This window comes from Dromiciops gliroides, chromosome 2 (assembly GCF_019393635.1).
Source record: "Dromiciops gliroides isolate mDroGli1 chromosome 2, mDroGli1.pri, whole genome shotgun sequence".
Classification (NCBI taxonomy): domain Eukaryota; kingdom Metazoa; phylum Chordata; class Mammalia; order Microbiotheria; family Microbiotheriidae; genus Dromiciops; species Dromiciops gliroides.
This window is the reverse complement of record NC_057862.1, coordinates 360,057,394-360,074,753: the sequence shown is the minus strand read 5'-3', so window position 1 is coordinate 360,074,753 and position 17,360 is coordinate 360,057,394. Positions and strand designations below refer to the sequence as shown.

The 17,360-nt window shown below is 36.6% G+C and overlaps 1 protein-coding gene across 1 annotated transcript in view; it reads right to left on the bottom strand.

Annotated features, from left to right (window-relative positions):
* Window positions 1-17,360, bottom strand: part of ITCH (itchy E3 ubiquitin protein ligase) — a 77,136-nt gene that overhangs the window by 19,634 nt on the left and 40,142 nt on the right. Inside the window, 5 exon segments of the mRNA XM_043984645.1 lie at window positions 1,701-1,789; window positions 3,635-3,706; window positions 5,673-5,745; window positions 6,412-6,540; window positions 12,725-12,809. Coding sequence (XP_043840580.1) covers window positions 1,701-1,789; window positions 3,635-3,706; window positions 5,673-5,745; window positions 6,412-6,540; window positions 12,725-12,809 — 448 coding nt within the window.

The window sequence follows — 17,360 nt, the reverse complement described above, 5'->3', positions numbered from 1 at the left end:
ACACCACTAGTATGCTTCAATTTGCATTCAGACTCCATAGTTCTTTTTCTGGATGTGGAGAGCATTTCCTACCATTAGTCTTTTGGAATTATCTTGGATCATTATATTGCTGAGAAGAGCTAAGTCTATCACAGTTGATCATCACACAATGTTGCTATTACTGTGTACAATGTTCTCCTGGTTCTGCTCACTTCATTCAGCATCAGTTCATGTAAGTCTTTCCAGGTGTTTCTGAAATCTGCCTGCTCATTATTTCTTATAGCACAATAGTATTCCATTATATTCATACTTCATACACATCCTTAAAGGCACCACTTCTTCTATCACCCTAATAGTCTTCTCTGTGATCATTTCTTCCTCTGTTCTTTCATAATGTTTTGTTTGTACATCTCCCCTTATGCAATTATTATGCTGTACTTTGCATTCTTATCGTCTCCTTGTCCATGTTTTCTACTAGATGGTAAGCTCCTTGAAGGCAGGGACCTACATCTTATTTATTACTGCATCTCTCTCCAGTACCCAGTAATAATGCTTTGTACACAGAAGACACCTGATAAATGCTTCATGAATGACAATGACTGTGGACAGGCACATGAGTCTTAACAGACACACTAGCCTTAACTTAGCCATGGACTCCCAATAAGACTCCTAGCAATTTACAAATTCTTGTGCCCAAGTTTTTCTAACTCTAAGATTAAGTATGACTTTATTAGCTCAAAGAAGTATTGAAATGATTCAAAAAGCAGTAAGAGGGCTAGTTTGGTTAGAATACATCATATGTCATGAGGAGTAGTATAAAATAAGTTGAGTAAGGCAGTTGAGAGGTCAGAATTTTCAGGGCTTGCCATGCTGAAGACTTTGCACTTTACCCAAAAAGCAAGAGTCATTACAGATTCTTAGGCAGATAAGTGAGAAGGTCAAGCCTATAATTTAGGAGCTGGAAGTAGGAAAACCATTTAGAATGGTGCTGTAACAATTGGGTGAGAGGAAATGATGGCCTGCATGAGGGTGGTAACCATGAGAACAGAGAGAAGAGGATAGATGTAAGACATGATGTAGTGGTAGAATTAACAAAATTTGGCAAATGATTATATATGGAAGGAGAAGAAGAGTGAAGAATCAAGGCTAATTTTGAGACTGAAAGTCTGGGTGAATGGGAGAACGTTGGTGCCCTTGAGAGAAACAGAAAATTTTGTAGTTTAGTTGCTGCTATTATTCCATTTACAACTGGAGAAACTGAAGCAAACAGGGGCAAGTGTCTTGTCCAGTGTCTGAGTATCTTGAACTCAGGTGTTCCTGACCCCAGTCCCAGTGCTCTATGCACTGCAGCGCCATCTATGTGCTTAGACAGGGAGCAAGCAAACCAGGATAGGGCAATGACACAAAAGGTGCAGAGATTAAGGAGGATGAGGACTTTTTGAGAAAAGGCCACATGACTTAACAGCAGAGCAACACTAACATGAAAAAAGCAGTTTTTAATTGAGTTTAGAATGAAACATGCAGTTTTTTATCTAAAACTTCCTATATACCTTTAATCAGACACTAATAATGTAAAGAAAGCAGGAAACATGAAATTAAAATCTTAATTCTTATTCCTCAATTTTCCCAAATCAAATATAGGAAGAATATTCTAACACAAAAAATATACTAATTCTTTTATAGCAAAGGGACTAAATTCTAAGTAATCAGATTATTACTACCTTGCCACACCTCCATAATCTAAACCTTCTTCTCCTGGAAAAATCACCCACAAACGTCTTCGAAGATCCTGGGGATTGAAACTCATTATCTAGAAAGAAAAAAAGAATAATTTGTTATTAAAAGCCTCTTAAAGCATTATTTAAGAGGTATTATCTTCCTTCTTAAATCCAACTGACTTTAAGGACAGTATTTATATGTAAACACACACACACACACACACACTCACTCTCTCACACAGTGAGTACTGAATTTGCTTTTCTGTTCATCTATTAGAGTTTAATGTGGCTAGCTGCTTTAGTTGATCAGCACATGATGTCAATGTAACCAAGATCATTGGTTCAATTTCCTACAAGAAGCAGTGAAAAACAATTCATTCTACAGCCACTGACTGTACCCCTAAAACTAAATTATTTTACTTATTTGTGCCCAAAGCCCGTGTAAGGATATTTACTTTCATCAGAATTCTACCAGAATTACAAAAATAATCCTAACAATATATATCTTATCTAGGATCAATAATTCTTCAAATAGGAAATATAACACATTATGTCACAAAGGGCACAGTATCAACCTCTGTGCCTTAGTTTTTCCATCTATAAAAAGTGGGTTGGGGGGCAGCTAGGTGGCACAGTGGATAAAGCACCAGCCCTGGACTCAGGAGTACCTGAGTTCAAATCCAGCCTCAGACACTTGACACTAGCTGTGTGACCCTGGACAAGTCACTTAACCCCCATTGACCCACAAAAGGAAAAAAAAAGTGGGTTGCTACCACCTGCTTCAAATTTGGTTTACAAAGTGGTACAAAGTATGAATGTAATTAAAATCTTATTTTCTCTTAGAAAAAGGCATATCAAGAAATGAGATCATAGGCTAATATGTCTATATCTTATAAAGTACTAAAATATAATTTTTAAAATCAAAGTAGATTTTTAAAAAAACGTATCTATTCTCAGACAACTTGATAGGCCAGAGGAAAAACCAATATTAAATTTCAAATATAGATCCACATCAAAATCAAATAAGAAATGAAGTGTGAAGAAGATTCAGAAAAACTATGAATTTAAAATAAAATAACTAGGCACTAAACACAGTTTTAGGGAAGGGTCAATTAAAGAAAGCTAAAAAAATATGAGAGATGTGTTTAGCATTAAAAAGAGTTAAGTCATAGTATTTCCCACTAACATAGTTAATATCCATAAAAAATTCACAAGTATGTTCTCCTCAAAGTTTCTTTCAACAAGTAGATACAGCACAGTGGATAAAGCACTGGCCTAGGATTCGGGAGGACCTGAGTTCAAATCCAGCCTCAGACACTTGATACTTAACTAGCTGTGTGACCTAGGGCAAGTCACTTAACCCTCATTGCCATGAAAAAAAACCCCCAAACAAACAACAAGTAGATACAGCATTGTAACAAAATGAAAACTAATTTGTCCAGGTCATCATTTATCCTGCTACCAAAGAGTTCTGATGTTAATTTTCATGCCAAATTTGTCACCTTTGCACTATTAAGGAATGATGATCTGACAATGATTACTAGTTCCTCCCTAAAAGTTTATCTACCCCCCCCCAATGCTTTATTAGTTTCCTTCTGTCCTCTGTCGTTTCTACTAATCTTTAAAGTTTCCAAGAAATGTAACTACAAATAAGCTAGTCAATAGAGGCTGATAATCCAAATGCTAAAAGCATAAATTTATACAGAAAATGGAGGTAGGGAAAAATGAAATGCTGCTGTGCCTGATTGACTGTATTTAAGGAAAATCTCTTGCTATTTGGAAGGCCCAAGGTTCATCATAAACTTAGGAGATTCAGGATAAGCAGGTGCCATCACTGAGGTCATAATTCTAATTGAAGAAGAGGTGAAACTCTGAGAAAGAGGAGCTGTTCCTATGCATAGATCCTGTCTTCAGCATTTGACGACGCACCGCGATACCTGCTGAAATGAATCTTCAAACAAAGTTTTTCTTGTCACTGTAATCTTGATGTGCTGTGGCATAGCCAATTGCTGAAATAAAAGTGATTTAAGTAAAACACTAAAGCCAATTATCAAACAATGAAGGTGAAATTTACATTGAACATATAAATAAAAAGTGGTTACTTATGAATCTGAATTTATTTTTATCTACTTATGTATTTAAAAATATCAATGAACATTAAACATAAAATACACATGCAAGAAACATAAGCAAATAAAACTAAAAAAGTTATATGTACTTTTGCAATAACCATTGCCTAATTTTATGTTTTCAATGCTATATCAGATAATTTCTATTCCTAGTAATTACTTTTTTCTTGGACTAATTCTCCTCAGTCATAAGAATCTAAAATAATCATAGGAATTCTAAGTCATAAGAATCTAAGTGATAACAACTAATATAAAGTAGCAGTCATCATAGTAAAAGGTTAATTATTAAATTCATCTTACTAAAAAAAAGTAATCAATTGAAATGGACACCAAATTTCATACAAAAAATAAATTACCCAACACTAATTCATTTAAGTCAGTCATTTTAGTTAAGGAATTTAGTTTAGCCAAAAGGTAACTGATTGACTTAACTACGTTAAAAAATGGGCCTATGAAGTCATTATAAGTAAGCACATTATCATCCTGATCACCCTTGGAAAACTACTAATAATCAACTATCAGTCAGTTCTGGACCAAAGGCCTGAACAAATGTCCTTTGTCGTTATTAATGGTTTCAGACTCTTCTGTTAATGTGTCATTTCATGCAATTTCCCAAGCCTAATCTACCAAAAGATCAGAGAAAGGATCTCTATAAATTACATGAGGAAATAATTTGCAGATTTCTACAGAGTAGGAAGATGCTACTCCCTTTCCCAGGCAGAAGTGGAGCTCTATTTCCATAATATCTTCCCCTGAAAAAGAATCAGCCCACAATGATCTCTTCTCCTCTTTATTTCCTGTTGCACTTATCTGTTCTGCATAATTAGTATATTGTACAGAACGTATATTTGTCACTATTCCTAATAATTATTCCTATGTATAACAAATTGCTAAAACGTTCTAAGCACTTACAGAATAAAAACATGTTATATAATAACACTAATTTTAATATGCTAATTTGTGCAGTACTCAATTTAGTGCTTTATCACATAAATATAAAATTATCACTGAATATAATACTGTCTTGTCCACTATTAATTTCATACTTTATCTCTCCAGCTAGATTATAAGTTCCATGATGGGTGGTAGCTACATCTTCAATTTCTTTTGCACCCAACAACATTAAGCATAAACATATTATTAGAGTTTCATAAATACTTATTGATGGGCTGATATTGTAGGAAATTTAAATTTGTAATTAGAGAAGAATAGCATGTTTAGTTGTGGTATTATATTTCTTTAGGCTCCTGGCATTCATTGACATGTTGATCAATGCTTGTGCTCTAAAAACAAATAATGGCAAATATGAAAAGGGCTGGTAAAAAAAAAAATACTTTGTAGGCCTTAAAATGCTAGTAACAATGATGATGAATGTTTCTGAACTTCTTAAAATTTGAGGGAATCAATTTTCAAGTCTGACCAATTTTCACAAGGCTGATCTTAGCATCTGAGAAGATGCTAATGTAACCAATTCAGTCAATACTCTTAGATGCCAAGCTCTTTAAAAAGGATGAAAATGGGTGTCAAATTGGGATGGAGTCTCCTCCATAAATCAAGAGGAAGGGAAAAGATTCTACCAAACCCTTGTTTCCCCATCTTCCTATGTGAAAGCTATTACAAAACTGCCTAATTATAGGTAGCTTAAAAACAGCTATCAAGAAATATTTTGAGGGGCAGCTAGGTGGTGCAGTGGACAGAGCACCGGCCTTGGATTCAGGAGGACCTGAGTAAAAATCCGGCCTCAGACATTTGACACTTACTAGCTGTGTGACCCTGGGCAAGTCACTTAACCCCAAACTGCCTCACCAAAAAGGAAAAAAAAAAAAAGAAATATTTTGATACTGACCTGACACCAGAAACGGAAATAGTGAACTTTTGCCTTGAAATCCCTAACATATGCTATTTGGGGTCCATTGTCTCTGAGAACAGAAAGAAAAGGAATTGAAAACATTTAACTTCTGTCATTAGGATACCTGTTTATTTTGACACAACTGATCTAAAACTTATTTAGTAGCTGCAAAAATAACTGAAGTATACAGCTAGTGCCTAGCTATGAGTTGGTGTTCATATTGGACATGTCAGACTAAGAAAATCACAAATATTATCCCATGTGAAATTCAATTCCATCTCTAACCCATCCTTCTTTAAAAAGAGCTTTTGTGACTCAATTCCAAAAGCTTAGTTATATCCTAAAACATGAATGCTTTTGGGGCTGTAATAGGTTAGAAAGTAAAGAATAAGCTAAAAACCAAAAGAGACTAGAAAAGAGTCGAAATCAGAGGTGTGGATTACTCTGTAGAGAAGTACCATGATAGTGATTTCTATAGAGTAACAAGCAGTGCTTTGTTCTGCAGATGGTGGCCAGTAGGTAAAGACTTTAGGATACAGTGTCCAGTAAAAGCAGATAAAAATTGTAAATACTTAGTAGAAAGAGAAATGCTGGGATGTAGTTTCCCTAGGAAATACAACTCTCACCCCTTTGCAGCAAGAATTATGAAAGAAAAAAAAAATGAGCAAAGCTTTCTTATACTGCAACATGCAGTTCAAAGAGCTTAATGTTAATTTACAATTTGTAGAATGCTTACAGAGCAGATTTTCCAGTTCGGGGATCTATATACGTTGTTGTTCTCCTATTATGATCCACAAAATATGGAACCCCATCCACTGTAAATCTCATTTCCCAGCCTTCTGGCAAAGGCTTCTCATTTAACTGACTGAAAAACATGAAAATACAAAACCAGTTAGACAACATTAACAGTATATGGTTGCCAAGTGCAGAAATTACAAACAAGGACAAATGTGAGGAAAAACCTAGAATGCTGTCTCTCAGTTGTAACATTTTTGTCACTGGCATCATTTAAGTTCTATGGAAAATTCCTACGGTAATACCAATGAACAAGTTTCTCCAATAAATTTGAGCATTTGGACTTTTACAAGTACAGTATGTAATGAATAGGGAATGATTTAACACTTTCTAGTGGTGTTTATTATTTTGACTTTGGATACTAGAAAGAGAAATTTACTAATGCTGTCACTGTCACAGGAGTGATTTTTCCGTGGGCTATTACAATTTTGTTCCTTTGACTACACAGATGTTATTCCTAACTAGAATCTTACAATCTCAAATCTGGAAGAAAACTAAAAGTCATCTAATCCAATTCAACCTGAAACAGGAGAATCCTCTTACACATCATTAAGAAGCAGTCATCCGGGGCAGCTAGGTGGCGCAGTAGATAAAGCACCGGCCCTGGAGTCAGGAGTACCTGAGTTCAAATGTGGACTCAGATACTTAACACTAGCTGTGTGACCCTGGGCAAGTCACTTAACCCCAATTGCCTCACTAAAAAAAAAAAAAATAAAAAGTCTAAAAAAAAAAATAAAAAAAAAAGAAGCAGTCATCCAACCTTTCCTTGAACACTTCTAGTGACAAGGAACTCATCACCACAGAAAACAGCCTGATTCATTTTTGGACAGCTCTGATCATGCGGAAGATCTTCCATTTAAGAGAGGAAATTAAGTCTTTCTGTCACTTTTTCTCAATTTCTGTCCTCCAGGGTCAAGCAAAATAAAGCTATTGCAATAATTCTGATTTTACATGACATAAATTTTCTCTTTATTAAATTAAACAGCCTCAGTTCCTTTCATGTATCATTCAATTAGACATCAGTTTCATCAAAACTTCTCTTTGAATTAGAAGGACTGGGTTAAGGATTAAAGATCTATCTATCTAAGTCAATGTAAACTAAAATGCAACTCCAAGTATTTTTTTGTTTTGTTTTTTTCTTTGCAGGGTAATGAGGGCTAAGTGACACGCCCAGGGTCACACAGCTAGGAAATGTAAGTATCTGAGGTCAAATCTGAACTCAGGTCCTCCTTAATCCAGGGTCAGTGCTTTATCCACTGCACCACCTAGCTGCCCCCAAACTCCTAGTGTTAAATCAATTAACAAGCATTTATTAAACACCTGCTATCTACAAAAGCACTGAGTTAAATGCTGGGGATATTGGATTTTTTTTTTTTTTTAGTGAGACAATTGGGGTTAAGTGACTTGCCCAGGGTCACACAGCTAGTAAGTGTTAGGTGTCTGAGGTTGGATTTGAACTCAGGTACTCCTGACTCCAGGGCCGGTGCTCTATCCACTGCACCACCTAGCTACCCCTGGGATATTCAAAGAAAAATACAAGACAGTCCCTACTCTGGGGGAGCTCAGAGCTCAACAGGGAAAATAAACATGCAAACAACTATGTACAAACAAGATACACATTGGGTAAGTCGCAGATAAGAGGAAACACACAACCAGTAAAGGGGGTTGGAAAAGGTTTCTTACATAAGGTAGGATTTTACCTGGAAAAATTAAGGAAGGTTGTACCTAGACCAGAGGTTCTTAAGTGTCTGTAAACTTCTTTTCTTAGTTTTTTGATAACTGCATTTCAAAGTATATGATTTCATTTATACACGTAAAAACTACATTCTAGAAAGGGGTTCATAAGCTTTAGCAGATTGCCAAAGTTTCCATGACAGAAACAAGGTACGAACCCCTACTCTAAGATATAGAATTCTCTGAGCAAAGGGGACTATTTAAAATGTCTCTTTGTACGTCAAGAAGGTTATCTAGTGAGAAGTATCATCTACCCTCTTCTTTAAGTCACCTTCCTCAGACATCATCCTCTATCTACTCCTTTATTCTAGTTTCTAATGATGAGGTGTCATCTCTGTGACAAGGCCAAACCCCTTTTTTCCCATATACCCTTGATCCCATCCCCTTCTGTCTTCTCCAAACTGCCCCCATGATCACCCCCACTCTCTCTTTCATTTTTAACCTCTGCCTATCTACTGGATAGTTCCCTACTGCCCACAAATATGTTCAAGTTGCTACTACCTTTAGAAAAATCTCACTGGAACCTACCTTCCTACCCACTAGCTGTCATCCTATGTATCTCCTTCCTTTTTCACCTAAAATCCTTGAAAGTGTCTGATATACTTGGTGCCTCAACATCTTTTCACTCTTCTGAACACTCAGAAATCTGACTCTCAATCCTCATTCATCAGCAGATTCTTTTTGTTTGACTATGTTTATTTGCTTCTTTTTTTTTCCACGAGGGGTGTTTTTTGGGGGGGAAGGGGAAGGTGCATCTTCTTGCTTTTTAATTGGGGGCAGGGTTGTTGAAGGGAAGATGGGGAGTTAATGATATTTATCCCACTTCTGTACAAAAGAGGCCACTGAACCTTAAAAAAAAGGGAGGGAGAGGGGCAGCTAGGAGGCGCAGTGGATAGAGCACCAGCCCTGGAGTCAGGAGTACCTGAGTTCAAATCCAGTCTCAAACACTTAACACTTACTAGCTGTGTGACCCTGGGCAAGTCACTTAACCCCAATTGCCTCACTAAAAAAAAAAAAAGGGAGGGAGAGAGATAGAGACCAGATCTCCCTTTTGTGCCTAGCCCAGAAGGCCAGGGGCTACTTATCTACCCAATTCTACTCTGGTTGGCAAGGGAGCTTTGCTGGGCTCAATTTTCAGCTTACACCAGCTCACCCTCCTTGGATGACCTTGAGGTACCCCAACTCCCAGAGGATTACTATATTAATGATAAACTTAGTGAGGACACCAATAAATCAATTATTAAACACCTACTATGTCCTAGGTGCTAACCCCTGATGATATACGAAGAGGCAAAAATGGTCCCTGCCTTTAAGGTGTTCACAATCTAATGGAAGAAATAACATAGAAACAGGCTATATACAGCATAAATTGGAAAAAATTAAGAGGGAAAGAAAGCACTAGAATTAAAGAGGGGTTGAAAAAGGCTTCCTCTAGAAGATGGAATTTTAGTGGGTTTTTAAAGGAAGCCAAGGAGGTCAGAGGAAGGAGAGCATACCAGGAATGAGTGACAGTCAGAAGAAAGGCCTAGAGACAAGAGATGGAGTATCTTGTTTGTGGAACAACCAGGAAGTCAATGTCACTGGATCAAAGAGTATATATCAGGGAGTAAGGTGTAAGAAGACTAAAAGGTAGGAGGGAGCTAGGTTATAAAGGGTTTTGCATGTCAAGCAGAGAATTTGATATCTGATCTTGAAGGTGATAGGGAGGCATTAGAGATTATTGAACACTGGAGTGACGTGCTCACACCTTCACTTTAGGGACTGAATGGAGGATGGACTGGAGTGGGGAAACCCACCAGCAGGCTATTGCAATAGTCTAGGTGTCAGGTGAAGAGGGTTTGTAACAGAGTAGTAGCCATGTCAGAAGAGAGGGGGTTTTAGTTGAGAGATGTTGCAAAGGTGAAATCTTTAAAACTCTACTGAGGGGCAGCTAGGTGGCGCAGTGGATAGAGCACCAGCCCTGGAGTCAGGAGGACCTGAGTTCAAATCCGGCCTCAGACACTTAACACTTACTAGCTGTGTGACCCTGGGCAAGTCACTTAACCCCAATTGCCTCACTAAAAAAACAAACAAAAAACACCTCTATTGAGGGTACCACCATCTCCCCAGTTATTCATGTTTGAATCTCAGAATTTTTGACTTTTTTCTTCCTCTTCCACATCATCTCTCACATCTGTACCATACTCAACCCTCATAGCCACCACCATAAAGACTCAGGTTTTCATCACCTCTCATTTGTACTATTAATAGCTATGTAACTGCTCTTTCAGACTCCAAACTTCCTCTTTTCCAAGTCAACACTGGCAGAGCTTCCAAAATAACTTTCATAAGGTAAATTCCTAACCATGTAGCTCCCTTGTTCAAAAAACTATAGAGGTTATCTATTTTATTTAAGATAAAGTACAAATTTTGAAGCTTGGCACTTAAGGTTCTCAATAATCTTGTTCTAATCTATCTCACTTGCTTTATTTCATGATTCCCTTAACATAGTCTATGTTCTGAACAAATTGAATAATGTGTTCCTTAAACTTAATATTGCATCTACCAACAACATATCTTCACAAAGGCAGGCAGTCTCCCCCAACTAAAATACACTTCTTTCTGCTTTTCCTTCTTTCAAAGCTCAACTCAAGTGTTACTTCCTCTATATAGATTTCCTTATTCAATATTCTCTCCCTCTTCAAATATTCTTAGAGAACTCTGGATTTCTCCTTTGGACCTAGCATCACACCTTAGCCTACATTAGGTTTATCTGTGTGTTTCCCCTCTCCAGTAGGATTTAAGCTCTAAAAGGGCAGGGACTGTTTTGTTGTTGTCTTTCTACCCCCAGTGCCTAGGATAGTGCTCTGCACATACTAGGGACCTAACATCTGTTTAACTAAATTGCATTATGCAATAAAGTTGTGATCTCTTTGTATCTAGGAAATAGAATTCAGATTCGAAGCACATTTCAATAATGAATAATCAAATCTTAATTAAAAAAAAAAAAACTATGAGGGGGTAGCTAGGTGGTGAGGGGTAGCATGGTGGTGCAGTAGATAAAGCACCTGTCCTGGATTCAGGAGGACCTGAGTTCAAATCTAGCCTCAGACACTTGACACCTACTAGCTGTGTGACCCTGAGCAAGTCATTTAACCCTCATTGCCCCACTTAAAAAAAAAAGTTGAAATTTACAAATATGTATTTGAATGTTCTCATTGAATAATTGAATACACCTCAAATTTTTCTTTTTCTCCCACCTGTCCACAGCAAAATATCTCCAACAAAATGTTACCAGTAGAAATAAATCTCAAAGTAAAATGTTTCAGTGAATTTTGTCTGTAAGCTAATATTTCTTTTTTTCTTATGAGGCAATGAGGATTAAGTGACTTGCCCAGGGTCACACAGCTAGTAAGTATCAAGTGTCTGAGACCGAATTTGAACTTAGGCACTCCTGAATTCAGGGTCGGTGATTTATCCACTACACCACCTAGTTGCCCCTTTAAAAAAAATTTTTATTTTATTTTTTATTTTATTGGGGGGGGGGCGGGTATGAGGGTTAAATGAGTTGCCCAAGGTCACACAGCTAGTAATTGTCAAGTGTCTGAGGCTGGAGTTGAACTCAGGTCCTCCTGAATCCAGGGCCGGTGCTTTATCCACTGAGCCACCTAGCTGGCCCACAAGCTAATATCTCTTACCAAAAAATTTGGGTACAGATCATGCTGAGCTTGAAATATATTGCTACATTTCACATTGTTGTCTGTTTTTTAAAAAGACTGGATGGTGAGTCTCCCTACTTTGCCCAGGCTATAAGCAGGAACCAAACCCATTTTGAGTGGCCAGGGAGCTTTAAGCTCCCCCTTCTCCAATCTGGGCCAGCTTGTCCCTCCTTAGACAACCTTATTACAAGGGCCTGTCCCTATCCCTGTTCCTCCCCCACTATTTCCTTCCCACTATACATGATGGAGGATTGAATGAAGATAGATGTTCTGCTTAGTCCAGCGCATTACTCTTACTGGAAGCTCAAACAGGAGGCATGTGCCATTATACTTGACCTTATGTTGTTAATGTAGAAACTTTGTTATGAACTAGTGTTCAAGTTGAACAATTTAGAAAACACTACTCTCTAAGGCTTAAGGGACCAGCAAGTTATGATTTATATCTGGGAAGCTAAGTGGCACCATGGATAAAGCACTTGATCTGTACTCAAGAAGACCTAAATTCAAATTTGACTAGCTGTGTGAATCTGGACAAGTCACTTAACTTGTCTGCCCCAGTTTCCTCAACTATAAAATGGAGATAATAATAGTACCTATACCACACCCCCAGTTGTTTTGAGGATTAAGTAAGGTAATATTTGTAAAACACTCAGCACAATGCCTAGCAAATCACAGGCACTTAATGAACACTTATTTTTCCCTTATCCCCCTTATGGTATATACCTTAGTAGATTTTCAAAATTCTTATAGAGAAAGAATTCAAAACTTCCTCTGACTGAGGCAAATAAATTAAAAAATGAATCAGTAATTTAAAGTTCTTACCCCTGATTTCTGGGATCTTCCCACTGTGTAATACGTGTGTTGTGATTGACAAAATATACTCTGCCATTGTTGTCTGTTCTCTTCTCTAAAATAAAACAAAATAGAAAGTATTTTAGAATAGCCTTATATTTTCCCCTAAAACACGGATATCGCTATAATGATTTATTTAGTCAACTGTATTAATTTCTGAACTTTTTGTATTGCAGAGATAAATTTAATATACTTTGTTTCAAAGGCTTATAAATGTATACTATTTCCAAAATAGTATCATTAAAATATATTTTTCTGAATGTTAATATTAGAAGATAAGATGATTTATCTAGAAATAAGTGTTCTTGGAATCTTATAGCACATTGCCACAATGTAATATAGTACAGATAGATAAATCAAAGAGCTCATGCATTTGTTTCACATCTGCTGTAAACTGATTGTATCTATTTGATTTACCATATTCAAAACAAATTATCAATGGTACTGAAATGTAAACCAGGAAGAGATAAAGCAAAAGAAAAATCTATGGACTAACATAACTAAAATAATCATCAACATCTTTAACCCAAGTAGTGAATATTAAAGGTGGCATTTGAACGCACATTTTATGACTTCAGAGATGATGCTTTTTATACTAGTAGTACCACATTGCCTCAAGATTAATTCAACATTAGAAAAACTATAAATATTATACATGATATTACTAATTAGAGTACTAAGTAGAAGAGATGGGATTTGAATGTAGAACTTGATTCCAAACCTTTCTCACTATTTATGCAGGATAATGCTTTAAACCAATATATACCTTTAACAAAATTAAGCAAACTAATTTGTGTTAAAACCATAGGAATAAAAGAACCTTTCTTTATTGAATCAAAGTACCTAGAGCAAAGTACCTAGAGCAAAGTACCTAAAACCAAGAGCAAAATTATTTCCGATTTGAAGATGATTTAATTATTTAAGGAATTCCAAAGAATTGATGAAAATTTTGAATAAAGACCATTAATAACACCATACAAAAAAAATCTATTAAATTCATTAGTCTTTCTGTATATTACTTAACAAAACCCAGGAGGACTAGATTTGGAGAAAACTTCCAATAGAGATAACAGAAAGCATTAAATTCTGAGAATGACCTTAACTAAAACAAAGGGAACATACATAAAAATACCTATAAACATTTTTAAAAATATCTATTAGTATATAAATGGAAGAGGAGGTGAAGAAATTAATATATTGATATGGTAGTCATTATTACTTGTTAGTAGATAGTTTCGAATATATATCCCTATCTATATCTATCTTTGTAGGAATAGTCACTGTTAAGCTAAATACTAAAGGTTAAGTTCACATTTTTTTTAGTTTAAGTGGATGAGTGTTGCTCTTTCCAACACACCCAACAAGTGTATTGATTAACCCACATGCATCATAAAAGCAGCACTCCTAACCACAAATGTCCAGATACAGAAATAGATTTCTAAGGCAATCTCACTTTAACAGGCAGGATGACAAAACTGGTCCTAAGCCAATACAATACTAAATTTCATAGTTGTCACACCCTAAAAACTCCCCATTATATCCCTGACACGCCCACACTCCAAATGCTAGCAAAAATACCAAAATACACTCAATTTGCTTCAGAAGGTATCTAAACTAACCACAAGTAAAATGACATGCTTTGTCCAATTCAATTATGTTTAGAATAAGTTTCTCAAAATTTCTGTGACTTATTAGTCGTCTTTTCTATTATAAAAATGAGCTCTGTAAACCTGTCATTTGTCTCTGACCACTGAGGAGTCAGTAAACCTGCTCTGTTGGCATTATACTCATAAGTTTTGTGACTAGAACTTTTCTATTTCTTGCTCCATCAACATCATAAAAATGAATCTACATGAATTGCTCTATAGATTTAGTATTGTACCAAATGGACATTTTATAAAATTAGGCAAAATAACAACCAAATGCATTTCAAAGAATAAAAGGGCAAAAATATCAAGAGACAATGAAGAAAGATTAGGAAGGAATGGGGCTTGGTGTTAATGGATTTCAAACTATACTAAAGAACAGTATTTATAAAGATAATCCAGGGGCAGCTAGGTGGCACAGTGGATAGAGCACTGGCCCTGGAGTAAGGAGGACCTGAGTTCAAATCCGATCTGAGACACTTAACACTTACTAGCTGTGTGACCCTGGGCCACTTAACCTCAATTGCCTCACCAAAAAACAAACACCCCCACCCACCCACCCAAAAAAAGGTGATGCAGTACTGGATTAAAAAATAGAAAAACAGATCAGTGAAACAAACAGATCCTAGAAACAAGTGTATAACATAGTGTCATATGACCTCAAGAACATGAATGACTAAAGAAAGAACTCCTTATTCAGTGAGAAGGTCTGGGAAAATAAAAAAGCAATAGGGGAAAACAAGGTGTAGATCAGTATCTTATACCTTATGCCATAATAAATTCCAAACAACTAAATTATCCAAATATAAAGTCACACAATAAAAAAAACTGTTCACAGGGGAAAATGTCTAATCATAAACATAGAAGAGATCATAAATGCCATCTTATGTTCGCCTACACTTCAAATTCTGTGTGTGCATGTGCTCATGTGTTCAAATCTTTTCTGTCCATTTTAGATATGAGTGAGGTTCACCTTGTCCCTGGTCTCCCTGATCTTTCCCTCATCTATATTTGACTAATTTTTTTTCCTCACACAAACTATAAGAAATAGCAAATTCCATCCCCTTCTTCTGCCTTTCTATATTAAGGCATTTCCTTTCAATTTTCCATTTCTCTCCCTCACTTAAAATTGTTACAGTACAGCCAATCTATTCTCCATTCCCTCAGGATCTCTGTTGGAGTGTGTGTGTGTGTGTGTATTTAGTTGGGTTTTTTTGTTTTTATTACCTCCTCAGCATCCTTTGAAGACAGGAAGGCTCCAAAGAAACACTTGTTTGGTTGTTTCTCCCTGCTGTAATGTTATACATTTATCACACATCCCGTTCCAAATTACTCAAATAAATTTACCTTTCCAAGGTTCCTTTGACTCTTGCGTTTACATTTTCAAAGTTCCTATTCAGCTCTGGTCCTTTGTGCAGGAATGTCTGAAAGTCTTCTACTCTATTAAAGATATATTTCCTCCTGGAGGATTATTGTCATCTTTCAAGGTAAGTTATCCACGGTTGTAAGCTTTTATCTTTTGCTTTGAGGAATTACAAGATTGCCTCCTACTTATTATAGAAGCTGTCAGTTCTTGTTTGATCTTGTTTCCTTGGTACTTGAGCTGCTTCTTTCTAGATGTTCTATGATGTATGACCACTGAATTTTGGCTGTGGTATTCCTGGGATTTTTCCTTTATGGAGTTTCTTTCAGGAAATGATTGGTGATTATTACTATTATTATTGGTCTTTATTTTGCTCTGTGGTTCTAATAGATGTCGGTAGTTTTCTTGAAATACAGTGCCCAGATTTTATTGTTTTTTTTAATCATGATTTTGAGGATGTCTAATGCTTCTATATATGATGAATTTTCTTTGATATATTTTCTAGGCAAGCTATTTCTGACAGCAGATATCTTACGTTTTCTTCTAATTTTTTCTATTTATTCTAATATTTCTTGCTGTCTCATGGTTCTTTAGTTTCTATTTGGTCTTTTCCAGTTTTCAGCAAGACTATTACTTGGGTAAGGTTTACCACTTTCTCTACTAAGCTATTTCTTCTCCCTCTTCTTCCTGTCTGAAATTTTATATAACTTTTTTATCTCATTTCTTTTCATTATTATTATTTTTTTTTTGTGAGGCAATTGGGGTTAAGTGACTTTCCCAGGGTCACACAGCTAGTAAGTCTTAAGTGTCTGAGGCGGGATTTGAACTCAGGTCCTCCTGAATCCAGGGCCGATGCTCTATCCACTGCGCCACCTAGCTGCCCCAGAATCTCATTTTTTAAAAAAAATTCTTTTTTTGGCAAGGCAATGGGGGTTAAGTGACTTGCCCAGGGTCACACAGCTAGTAAGTGTCAAGTGTCTGAGGCCAGACTTGAACTCAGGTACTCCTGAATCCAGGGTCGGTGCTTTATCCACTGCGTCACCTAGCCGCCCCTCATTTCTTTTTTTTTTTTTTAGTGAGGCAATTGGGGTTAAGTGACTTGCCCAGGGTCACACAGCTAGTGTTAAGTGTCTGAGGCCGGATTTGAACTCAGGTCCTCCTGAATCCAGGGCCGATGCTCTATCCACTGCGCCACCTAGCTGCCCCAGAATCTCATTTTTTAAAAAAAATTCTTTTTTTGGCAAGGCAATGGGGGTTAAGTGACTTGCCCAGGGTCACACAGCTAGTAAGTGTCAAGTGTCTGAGGCCAGACTTGAACTCAGGTACTCCTGAATCCAGGGTCGGTGCTTTATCCACTGCGCCACCTAGCTGCCCCCCCCTCATTTCTTTTTAAAACAAGTTTTTATTGATGTCTTTTGGTTTTTTACATCATTACAGTGATCAGTCCCTCCCTCTCCTCCACTGCAAGGCATTAAAATATGTGCACTGTTCAATACTTGTGGAATTCCTGCTTCTGCAAAGGTGTGGAGCTGAAGTGTCTTCTCAAATCTCTTCTCTCAAGCCATGCTTGTTCATTATAATTTTACAACTTTACCTT